The following is a 12141-nucleotide window of genomic DNA, read 5'->3' on the forward strand; positions in this document are numbered from 1 at the left end:
CGCACTCTTGCTAAATCACACTAAGTCGTCTGCAGTGACTGTTTCTATTAAACAAATAAATTTTTAAAATACCCCAAATGACTTAATTGTCATGAATATATTAAATAGGAGTGGCTGTGGGGCCAGACAAATTGGAGGCAAAGAACTTTCCCGGCTGTGACTGCCTTCAGCCAGGGAAAAGCTGAGTGGACCCAGCAGGGACAGTGTAGCATGGCTTGGCCACCCAGAACCAAGCCCTGTGGAGTGGGCAACGCTGGGGGCCACAGCTACCCCACTTCCTCGAGTGTGCACCTTAAATAGAGTAGAGAAGGGCTCCAGACCACCTCTGGAGCCATAGTTCCTGGAGAACCGGCACCATGGGGAGGCTTACTAAGCAGCTGCCCAGAGTGAGTGAGTCAAGGTTACTTGGCCTGAGGGTGGGAGCTGCCTGAACATTCTGACCCTTGCCAGCCAGCTTTGCTCAGGCTAAATGCTGGGAGGGAGTCATGTCCTGCAGTTTGGGCACCGCAAGTGGGCTGGGGCAGGGAGGGGTAGGGCGGGGCGGAGCTCAGCGGTTGCCAGGGGCGGGGCAGCACGGCTGGCGTGGATCTCCGTGGGTGACTGCCACACACTGTTGGCTCGCTCCAGCTTGTGAGCTGCCTGTTGCTCTCTGCCCCCGGCCGCCCGTTTCCCGCCAGGAAGGTAGGCGGTCTGAGAGTGCCAGCGCGTGGGCTGCTTCCCGCCCTCCTCTCCTCCCTTCTTACCGGTGATCGAGGACCTCCCCCACACACACACGGTGTCCCCGACAGCGCGGACACTGCAAGCACCCGGCGCGTCCTGGACCAAGCGCCCGGACTCCGGGTGCCTCGCCGCGATGAACGCGAGCTTCCTGAATCACAGCGGCTTGGAAGAGGCAGGTGGTGACGCCAGGGCCGCCCTGGGGAACCGCAGCCACGGGCTGGGCACGTGGCTAGACTGCTGCCCCGGGGGCGCACCGTTGACCGCCAGCGATGGGGTCCCCGCGGGGCTGGCACCCGACGAACGCAGCCTGTGGGTGTCGCGCGTGGCGCAGATCGCCGTACTCTGTGTGCTGTCGCTCACCGTGGTCTTCGGTGTTTTCTTCCTGGGCTGCAACCTGCTCATCAAGTCCGAGAGCATGATCAACTTTCTGATGCAGGAGCGCAGGCCCTCCAAGGACGTGGGCGCCGCCATCCTGGGACTATACTGAGCTCCAGCCGCCCTCGCCAGCGTCGTGGCACCGAGGAAGGGACCGCCGAGCCTCTTTCTCAAGGCTTTAGCCACCGCCTGCGGTCAGCGACGTGGCTGGCAAGGCTCCGACCTGGACATCTCAGAATTCGGCAGCGGCAGCAGTGCGTGAAGAGACTGTCACCCCGGGGCTCTCTTCCTATGTGCGCTCCAGGGAGGGCCAGGGGCGCAGGGTTTGTCACAGGTTTTTTACAAAGAGAAGTTCGGGTTAGGGTGGAAGGGAGGGGAGAGGGAGATGCAATGCGGGGTTGAGGTCACTCGAGTGGGGATTTCGGGCATGTTGGTGGGGGCCGGTTCCAAGGAGGGCACGGGAAGAGTCTCTGAGATTTTGCAGCTGATCTCGCATTGCATCTGAAAATAAATTTTGTAATAAAACCATAGCCGTCGGGTTTCCTTATTCATTCTAATTGTTCCCTCTGTGTGTGTGTGTGTGTGTGTGTGTGTGTGTGTGTGTGTGTGTGTGTGTGTTTGTGCGGGGGGGGGAGGCGAAGGAGGGGAACATGTCCTAATTCTGGCTCCAGTTTGGTTGTCTGTGCAGCAGACAACTCCGGAGCTCCTTGGGTTCTCAGACCAAGGCGAGAGAAAAAGGAATTGTTTTTGTTTTTTTTGTTTTTTGTGTTTTTTTTTTTTTTTTTTTTTTTTTTTTGTTGGTTTGGCTTTTTTCCCTTTCCCACCAGAATAGAGGAGGCAGGTCCTTTGGGGCAGCCAGACAGTTGGTAAGATTAATTAAATCGCTGGAAATTTTAGTCTTCTTCATAAAGTGGAAATAGAAAAAGAAGTGAACAGAATCCAAAAGGGGGAGGACTATGAATAAAATAAATATATCAGATAAATTAATTTGGGCTGGATCTAATAAAAATTCCATGCTGAGCCCACATGCCCCATTAAAGGGCTTTTTTGCCCCACCCTTTTACGTGGTAGATGGATGGACTCAAGCCTCTTAAATGAACTGTGGATGCCGTTTCTTCCGGCACTCGACCCTCCCATTAAGAAATGCACCCTCTACTCTCTGCAGACCTGAAACCCAGTTCTGCAGGGGATTTGGTGCTTATAGGCCAGAAGGAAAAGAAGGGGGGCATTTGCTGTGAGGGACAACTGGGCTCAGGCCACCTCAGGGAGAAAGCTTTTGACCTACATGTACCCTCTTAGCCAGTTCAGGCATATAGTGCTTGGGGAGGTTTCCAGGGAAAAGGGCTCAGATCCCTCCCTTTCCTCTCCAAGTGGGTGGAAATAAAGGCAAATGGGAGAAAAGATGGCTGAAGCCTTTCCTGGCTTTAGAATGGGAAGCAGGAGAGACCTTCTCTCTTTGGCAACAGTTGGGGCGAGGAGTAGGAGGTGGGGAGTTTCTTAATAATAAAAAGAAAAGAAGTGATTGAGTCTGAAGGGTGTGGACTCTTCCTGGCTCCCACACAGTTCTGTGCAGTCATAGATATGGAGATATGTTCCTTTCACCATCCTGACATTTCAGTAACATATCTGGGGACTCATCCACCGGATGCACAGGCCAGTGAGTCCAGGTATCACACAGCCCTTGTTAAATATCTATGAGACAACCCCCGAGCATGGAATGAATATTGGGATGTTGATAATTAGCATTGTCTGCTGTAGCCTGTCTGATTGGGCGGGGATGGGGCTTGGAAGATGGGGGCAGCTGGGACACTATGATTCTGGACTCTTGGAATGAGCACAGGTGCCTGGAGTCTGGGCCACCTAGTGGCTAGGAGAATGTCACTCAGATCTCAAATGACTGCAAAGAGGTTTCTTTCTTTCTTTCTTTCTTTTTTTTTTTTTTTTTTTTTTTTTTTTTTGAGACAGGGTTTCTCTGTATTGCTCTGGAGCCTGTCCTGGAACTCGCTACAAAGAGGTTCTTTAACTCCCCCAAAAAAGGGAAATGGGGGGGGGTGTTGAGGAAAGATAAGGACTTCAGATGTCTGCCTGGCCAGGCTCTAATGAACACTGGGAACTCCCTGCAGCAAAATGGCCTGCTACTGAAGTGACAAGAGGTGGTTGTTCAACAGTTAAGATTCTAAAATTCCAACGAAGAAAAGTCTTAGTGGAGAAGCCTTGCATGGTCTGTCTCGTTGTAAACAAAGACCTGTCTGAGAAATATCACTAGTGTTTTGTTGGTTTTTGAGATAAAAATTCTAAGGTTCCTATGTAGCCCAGGTTGGTCTTAAACTCAAGATCCTCCTGCCTCAGTCTCCTGTGTGCCAGATGCATGCATGCATGCAACAACACTCCAGGCTTACCATGGGTGTTTGGCTGCCCACTCCACAGTGTTCAAGCATGCATTCATTCATAGGCAAATGTGCATGGGAGCTTGTTCGCATGCAGGTACAGGCAAAGTCCAGGCTCAAGGAAAAAACAAAACAAACAAACAAACAAAAACAAAACAACAACAGGCAGGTTTTGGGAAAGGGAGGAGCAGTCACATGTGTAACCATCTCATTCCTACAGCCCAGGAAGGGAGGGGGTGTTATTGACAAAATGTCTTATGTAAACCTCAGAAAAAGGAGGAAGGGTTATTTGAGGTAGAAACCAGTAAGGCATTGTGCTCCAGGAGAAAAGCAACCCAAGATCAGAGTCTTGAACCTTGGAACTTTGGGGAAAAGCTCTTTCTCTGTCCCCAATCCTTGTGCAGCAAGAATTCTCCCCTGTATGAGGCTGGCTCATGATTCAGTGGCCAAATCTCAGAGCTTCCCAGATTTAGCAAGGAGAAATGTGGGATCCTTGTCTGAGAAAGCCTCACTGTCCGGTTTCCCTACTCTGTGACTTCAAAGAAGTAGCTCAGCCTTCTGTGCCTCAGTTTCCTCGTCCGCACAATAAGAGTGGTTAGGACTCAGAGCTCCCGTGCCATGCATGTGATGTGGCTAGCACAGGGCCTGGCACTGGAGGGATAGCCAATAAAGAAAATACCAGCATCACCGTTAGCTTTATTTAATATATGAGCTCCTTCCCCAGTAAAATGGAACTGGCCTTACGAAACGAGAGCCCTGAACAGAAAAATAATAACAATTCATATTCATGCCACATTTTGCTGTTTTCAAAGTACATTCATAAGCAGGATGGGAACCTGGAAACACTTCATTAAGTCCCCAATTTGTGAAGCACTGACTTCCTATCCTACTAAGAAAGGCGTCATTAACACTCCCATTGTACAGATGAGGAAATTAAGGCTCAAAGAAGCTGCCTGAGTCACATCCTAGAACCTTGCTGAGAAAGAGGAGCAGACACCCTCTCAGCGGCAGTTATGGGGAAGGAAATTGTCATTCGACTTAATGGACTTACCCACATTCATTCTCTCAACTAGAATCAACAGCAAATCAACTGTGGATCAGGTCCTGGGCCAGGAGTCTGCAAGGGTCCAGTCCCAGCATGCCATTCTTGAAGCATCAACACCAGCCCTGGGATAGGGCAGCTGGAACTCAATTAAATCCTCTATTCCCTGTCCTCTGACCCTGGAGTAGAGGACAGTTGGGAGTGTTAATACCCACACCTCCACTCCCTCCCCCACTTGCCTGTCCAAATTTCCACAGAAGAGTGCACAGCTGTGGTCAAGCCCCGCTGTCCACTGATCCAGGCACCACAGCAGATCAGCAGTTCCCTGGGGCTGACAGAGCTGGTTTCAGAAGGAAAGAAGGGAGCAAAAAGCCCAGTGTCTGTCACCAGTGGCCTCACTGCCCCAACCGATGGCTCTTGGCTGAGCAGAACCGGGCTATACAGAGGCAGGGGGGACATGCCACCACTTTTTTCTCCAAGCTGCCATTCAGCCAAGGGCTCTAGCAACTGGGACCCTCATCCTGGGGTCCTTTTCTGACCCCACTTCCCTTGTGTTTTCTCAGAGCCAGGACCCATGCAGGAACATCTTCCCATCCTAGCTAGAACAGGAAGCAAGAATAGGAACAGGAGTAGGAGAGAAAAGGAAAGGGGGAGCAGAGAGAAGATGGGATGGAGGAGGAAAGAGGAGAGAAGAGAAGGTAGAGGCCCAGCAGGAAGTTAAGGTCCCCCCCACATCCCTGCAAAGCCCCACAGGGTCTCTGGCTATACACAGGCCAACCGAAGCCACTTCTGAGTCTGTTGAAAATAAAGAGGAGGAATAGAAGCATTGAGGGGGTGACTGGGGTGGTCCCATCCCTATGACATGGGATCTGAGTCCTCTGCCAACCACATAACCCCCCTTTGAAGGTGACTCTTTCTCAAAACCAGGCCTGGGCCCCACTCCTCCATACTCCATAATGTATCATCCCTAGTACAGAAGGGAAGGCACCCTAAGGGGTGTAGTTCAGCTCATAGGGGGGAAAAAGGAGCAATATCGTGGATAAATAAGAATCTGGGAAAACAAATGGGTTGATGGATTTTTATTCAGGGGGAAAAAATCACACCAGAAACAGATGACCGCCAGCAGGTTTCCATCCCAAGGATGCCTCCGGATGCTCTGTCTCTGACCAGGAAGCAAGAGAGAGTGCTGAGGTCTGGGACCCCAGACCTAGTTCCCCCAGGTCACGCCCACACCTGCCCCCTCCTCCAGAATGGACATGGTCAGAGCAACAGGTGCGGGCAGGGTGGATATCTCACTACAGAGCAAAGGCTGGGCAGCGGGTGGAGGGCTAGGCAGGTATATACAGAGACACAGGGCTTGGGACTGAAGAGACACGCCTCAGATTTCCCTGCTGTTAAAGAAAGCCACTCACCCTGCCAAAGCTTCAGTTCCCTCGTTTATAAGCACATTAGCTGACCTTGGAGTGGATGAGAAGTTAAATGATAACACGTCTGAAAGCTCTCCATAACACTGAATTAAGCGAAAAGAAACATTTTTAAGTGTCCATGCATCTCCTCCCTGATCCATGTGAGGTTCAAGGACAAGCAGAGGATGTAGTTAGTCAAGGTGGCATGAAAGGATGAACCACAGGAGCCACACAGCCACGTGAACGTCAGCTCAGACCAGTACGTACAATCTGTGGCGGTCACACTCAGTGTGGTTTTCCTTGTAAAAGTGCACAGTTAGGAATTTCGCATTATTACAGCAGCAGCAGCAGCAACAACAACAACAAATAGAATGGGCAAAAAAGCTGTCCCAGTCCTTCAGCCGGGAAGCATCACTGTGGATTCTTTGCTATAATTCCTTTTGTAGGTTTAGGAGTCAAAACAGCAGTAATTGGACTTTTTAGTTTTAAAAAGATGTTCTTATAGAATATATGCCATTTTGAGCATGACTTGAACAGTTTGAAATGTGTGACTATTTTCACTTAGCAATACACAGTGGTAGGTTCGGGTTGGGTACTGACATCACATGCACCATAGTTTTTCATTATGCACCCATCACACTTTAGCTAAGTTGGGTACCATACCACTCTGTTTCCAGGTGAGTGGAAAGGTCCCAGCCATGCTCCACCCCAGCCTGCACATGGACTTGGATGAGAAAAGCTTAGCTAATGACTCATGGTAACTGGAGTGCTCTTGTCCCAGCTTCTCTCCCATCACTCTCTTGGGATCATTTCTCCAGGAAGAGCCTTCATGCTCCCAGATGGAATCTGCAATCGCTCACTGAATCCTGCATATGAGTCAAACTTTTAAAACATCTCACGTTTGATGTTCTCGGCAACCTTAGATGGTAGCGTTCACGGATGAGACCATGCGTGCTCAAAAGCACAACAAAACAAACAAACCAATGATGAAGGAACAAATGAAACACCAGGCTTGGCCAGGCAGTGGTAGAGCTAGGACCTGGTGTCTTCATGCTGGCTTCCAAATGCTGTGTCTTTTGCTCTACTGTATCTATACAACTACCTACCTCTGGTAGCTGGCACAGGGTGAGGACAGAGGGGTGCAATGGGAGGAAGCTGGAGCCAGAGGTGGACAGAGAGCTTAGGGAAAGGAGGCTGATCATGTGATTCTAGAATTCAGAGACTTAGCCCAGGCCTGGAAATGCCCACAGAATGGTACCCCTCTCTCTGGCTTCTGGTCGCTGATCTGCAAGCCTCTTTTGTTACTGGTTCCCCCCCCAAAAAAAAAAATTCCACTTAAGCACTCCCCACTCCCTGCCTCCTGGGCGTGCTTCTCCTTGTAGAATGGAATTGTCAGAAGGCGACTCTGGCTATCAGGACAGAACTTGGACACAGCTCCTCTATGGCTGTCCAAGTAGCTCTGCTCCTTTGCAGGGTGCTGCTGAGGTTGCTACATAATGCTTCCATCATGAAATAGAGGCAACCAAGGCTCAGGGGCAGAAGAAAGAGAAAATAGCACTTGGATGGTGGGCACCTCCTTCTGGACACTCACCACCTAGCTCACTAGCCCTAGGATTGCCTCAAAGTGGGGTGCAGTGGTGAATGCAGCAGGAAGGACACTTCTGCGTTCTGAGAGGTGGCAGGTCCCAGGCTTCTCACTCCTTACCTAGCACATCTCCCCAGCACCAGTTACCCCAAGCCTTTGCTATGAGCAGAGCATTAGCAGGGACACAAGGAAAGAGGGGTCTTTATGCCCGTGTGTGAATTTATGGTGCACTAAGGCCAGGGGAGTGTTTTTTTTTTTTTTTTAAATAGAGATGAAATGGTGGGGTTGCCTAAAAGAACATCCTCTCTGTGTCATGAGCCCTGCCCACCTTCAAATGCACCTTGTTGTTCTTCTGGCTTGCAGATTTGAATAATTAGAGACCCCACTTCAAAAGCAAACGTGATTTTGCATTAATTTTGGGAGTGGTATATGTATAGGCATTCACATGTATACACACCAGTGGGTGAAAAACTCTAATGAATTGCCATGGAGATAAAAATTGGGATGAGGTTGCCATAGTAACGGAAATGTTTCTGAAAGGCCACATCACCTTGGCAAAGTAGGAAGCTACTGTCAAGAATTTGCAGTTAGAGGCCAAATCACAGACCTTCCCATCAGGGCCGGGTGCTCTTTTGGTTTCTCTTCTTATTTCCTGTTTCTCCTGATCATTCCCAAGAGCATGAGTTTTTTGTTTTTTGTTTTTTTTTTTTTTTTTGGGGGGGGGTACTTCGATTTAAGTTTTGGCTTGGTCACTGAGGAGTCAGGTATGTGGGACCCTTGAAGAAGTAAAAGGTTGTAGGCTCCCTGTTGACTTAATGTGTGGCCCAGGACAAGTTGTCTCTCTCCTGAGTTTCCTCTCATGTAAAATGATGAGGGCAGACTTCATGGGTTCTTGTATTATTCCAGTGGTCTGCCTGAGGAGCGCCCAGCCTCCTGCCTCCTTCCTCCTCTTAGGCAGCAGGACACCTGAGCTGTCCATGGTTCTGAAGCCCTGCATGCTGAACACCTGGGCCAAGTTTTATTCTCAAGGGACTGATTACCGTGATCTCAGCACTCATAGAGCCTGCTGGGTGGGCTCAGAGTACCTCAGATTGTTTGGAGCCTCGGTGTTGAGGAAACCTTAGAGGAAGGATCTGATGCTGTATTCTAACTGGATTATGTCTTGCAGGGGCCATTAGGAGTCATTTCCTCCCTTATCTGTGAAACTTGGGTCCAGAAGATTGCCTAAGCTATGGGAAGAGGAGGACCCCAAAAACTCAGTCCTTCCCTGCCACGTGAAGCTCAGCTTTTCCACTGGCAACAGTGGATAAAGATCAAGGCGCACTCCCTGTCAGGGACTCACTTCATCTGAAAGGAAATCGAGGCAGCATCTACAACAGTTGAGCACTCGTTTTTGCTTGTTATTAAATGTGTCAAAACCACAATAGCCCAACTATGTCCCCACCCAATTACCTGACCATCTTTCTATAATCTGCTCCCCTCCTCTGGGACACAGGATGACAAAAAAGAAAGAAAGGGGTCACTGAAGAGGAGCTCATACTGGAGGACATACGGATTTGCTCTGGGATATCATGTGTTTTCCATCTTGTCATGATCAGTTTTCCCGCCAGCCTGGTTCCAGAGCCACGTCAGCCCCAAATAACACACAGAGGCGCTGTATTAGATATAGAGCTGTTGGCCTGTTACTAGTGTTTCTTATTGGCTAGCTCCGTCTTAAATATTAATCCATTTCTATCAGTCTAAATGTTTCCACGTGGCCTTATCTCCATTAGGAGAGAGGATCTGGACCTCTTCTCTCATCGTCCTACATCTTGACTCTCCTTACTACATCTTCTGGAATCCCCCTTGTCTCCCTGTCCCACCTATCTTGCTTTCCTATTGGCCAACAGGGATTTATTCATTAACCAAGAAGAGAAACATATTTACAGAATGACATTCCCATCACCACCTGATTGTCCTCATCTCGACACAGTATGTAGTGGGTGGGAACATGGAGCCCACAATCAAGAAACCCTTGACTCAATTCCATTTCTATCCTGAATGTCTGTGTGACATTCTTCCTGAGTCCTCATTTGGAAAATGGAAATTACAATTACACATATTTTAAGCGTTGTTGGAAAATTAAATGGGGGGGGGAACCTTTAGCAACTCTGGGGTCTGGTCACATTGAAAGTAACTGTTTGGTTCTCTTTAGCTGTGCTACAAACTGGCCCCTAGGCTTTAAATTGATGGTTCTGTGGGCCAGGTGGGCCTAGGTGGGCACTCTTGATGCAGCGGATGCCAGCAGTAACTGAATCATTCAGGGGTGACACACTGACTCCAGTATCCATATCTGGTGTATTGGTGGGGACAGTTGGGAGGGTAAGCTTGTTAGGGATGATGGGACTGTCTGTTTTCCTGAGTCCCTCGAAATTGCCTTCTCCAGTCTTCACAGGAGGAGAGCTGCACTTAGGACAGGGCTGATTTTTGTCACCAAAAGCAGACGTTTCTGGACATTCAGAAATGGTACACTATAGCAAGCTTTCTTTGGGGCCACTAATCAGCTTCCAAATCATGTCGCAGAGACTTACTATTAGTAATGAATGTTTGACTTTATCTTATGCTTGTCCCACTAGCTCTTATGACTGAAATTGACCTGGTTTCTCTCATCTACGTATTGCCTTGGGGATTTTCACCCTTCTTTCATTCTGTATGTCCTACCTTCCTGCTTGTTCTCTGTCTGTCTGTCTGGCCCCAGGCACCTCCCTCTCATTTTGCCTCATTCTCCTTTTTTTCTTCCCCAAGCCTAGAATCCTTCTACTATTTATTCTCTCTGCCTGCCAGTCCTGCCCATCCCTCTACTGCCTAACTACTGGCTATTCAGCTTTTTATTAGACCAGTCAGGTGCCTTAGGCAGGCAAGGTGAAATAGCAACACATCTTTGCATAATTAGACAAATGCAGCATAAATAAATGTAACACTTGTTTACACAGTTAAAGGAATATCCTACAACATAAACAAATGTAACACATCTTTGCCCAGTTGAAATAATATTCCACAACAGCACACAATTGGCATATTTTCTCCTCTGCCACAGCTTACGTATTAAAAACAAGTCACCACTCCAGTCCAGATCCAAGTGGAAGGGAAAGACACGAGGACATGGATACCGGGAAGCATTGTTCATTACGGGCATCTTTTGAGATCAGTTCTTACGTGGATTAATACATATTTTTATTACTAGAACTTAAGGGCGGTTTCACTTCCTTATCCCTTTTTAGAAACAGCTTTGGAGGTTGGAGACATGGCTCAGTGGATATGGTATTTGTTGTACAAACTTCAGGACCATAGCTGAGACCTTCAGCACCCACACAGAAGCCGGGATACTGTGGCAGCAGAAATGGATCCTGCTGGTAAAAACCAGTGGGTTCTGCATCCAAGTGAAGAGACCCTGCCTTGGGAAACAAAAAGGAGAGTCATCAGTGAAGACACATGATGCCAACCTCTGGCTTCCACACGCAAAAATATACAGATACACCCACAGGCACCACACAACACATAAAGAGATTTGCTGACTGAAGAAATTCAAATTCATGTGATGATCACTTTAGCTATTATCCTAGGCTGTATTTCCCCCTGATCACCTTGCAGGCTTAGCAATGGGCTTTGTGTATCATAGCCATTGCACTTTCTTGTGGTCTGTTAATGTTTCTAGGCCAACTTTGTGTGTATTTCCTTCAGCCCATTCCCCTCCCACAAATTTCCCACACCCTCCATTTTAGTACACAGCACATAGCTGGGTGTTATTAAAATATAATCTTTTCATTTGTGTTTTGTGATTTTTCCTTCATTGTGATAGTGAATAATTTTGGATTAATCTCTACCATTTTATTTAGTGAGATTTTTTTAAAGCTCTTGTTTTATTTGCTTTTCCTCTTTTTCTTATTTCTTCTATTGGCTTGGAAATTAAGCACTTTATATTGACTCTTTTAGCAGTTACCTTTCAAGTTTTGACAGCATCATGGTCAGAAAAGTCTGAAGTCAGTATCTCCCTTCATCCTGGAAAAATGTGACTATAAACGTTTTATATGTATATATGTAAAATATGTATTATACACACACACACACACACACACACACACACACACATATATATATATATATATTATCATTTGGAAGCAATGACTCCTATAACACAAGGTGGCCTCAAACTCACTACATAGCCCAATAAAATGTTTAAATTCTGATTACCTCCTCTATAGATAAAATTGAGTTTATTACTGCTTTGTTTTATTTTTGAGACATATTTTTAGATTATGAAGCCCAGGCTGGCCTCCAACATGTTTTATCCTCCTACCTCAGCCTCAGGAATGCTGGGATTACAGTTGATTATCACTGTGTCTGGCTATGATGTTATTTTTGTCTCATTTTACCCCCTAGTTTTTTTTAAAAAATCTGTCTCCAAAATATTCAACTATGAATATATCTTTTGAGCCCTATTTTAAGTATACAGTAAAATTAACTTTGGGGTATTTGCGGGCTAGCTTCATGCCAACTTGATACAAGCTAGAGTCATTTGGAAGGAGGGAGCCTCAACTAAAAGAATGCTTCCATAGATTGGGCTTTATGCAACCCTGTACAGCATGT

At 47.6% G+C, this 12141-nt stretch overlaps 1 protein-coding gene across 1 annotated transcript; it reads left to right on the forward strand.

Moving 5' to 3' along the window:
• Positions 1 to 628: 628 nt before the first annotated feature.
• LOC127221492 (reprimo-like protein) lies at positions 629 to 1625 on the forward strand. Its single transcript, XM_051183454.1, has one exon. The coding sequence runs from the start codon at positions 854 to 856 to the stop codon at positions 1205 to 1207; it is 354 nt and encodes a 117-aa protein (XP_051039411.1). The 5' UTR covers positions 629 to 853; the 3' UTR covers positions 1208 to 1625.
• Positions 1626 to 12141: the final 10516 nt, after the last annotated feature.

The sequence above is a fragment of the Phodopus roborovskii genome, unplaced genomic scaffold (genome assembly GCF_943737965.1).
Source record: "Phodopus roborovskii unplaced genomic scaffold, PHOROB, whole genome shotgun sequence".
Classification (NCBI taxonomy): domain Eukaryota; kingdom Metazoa; phylum Chordata; class Mammalia; order Rodentia; family Cricetidae; genus Phodopus; species Phodopus roborovskii.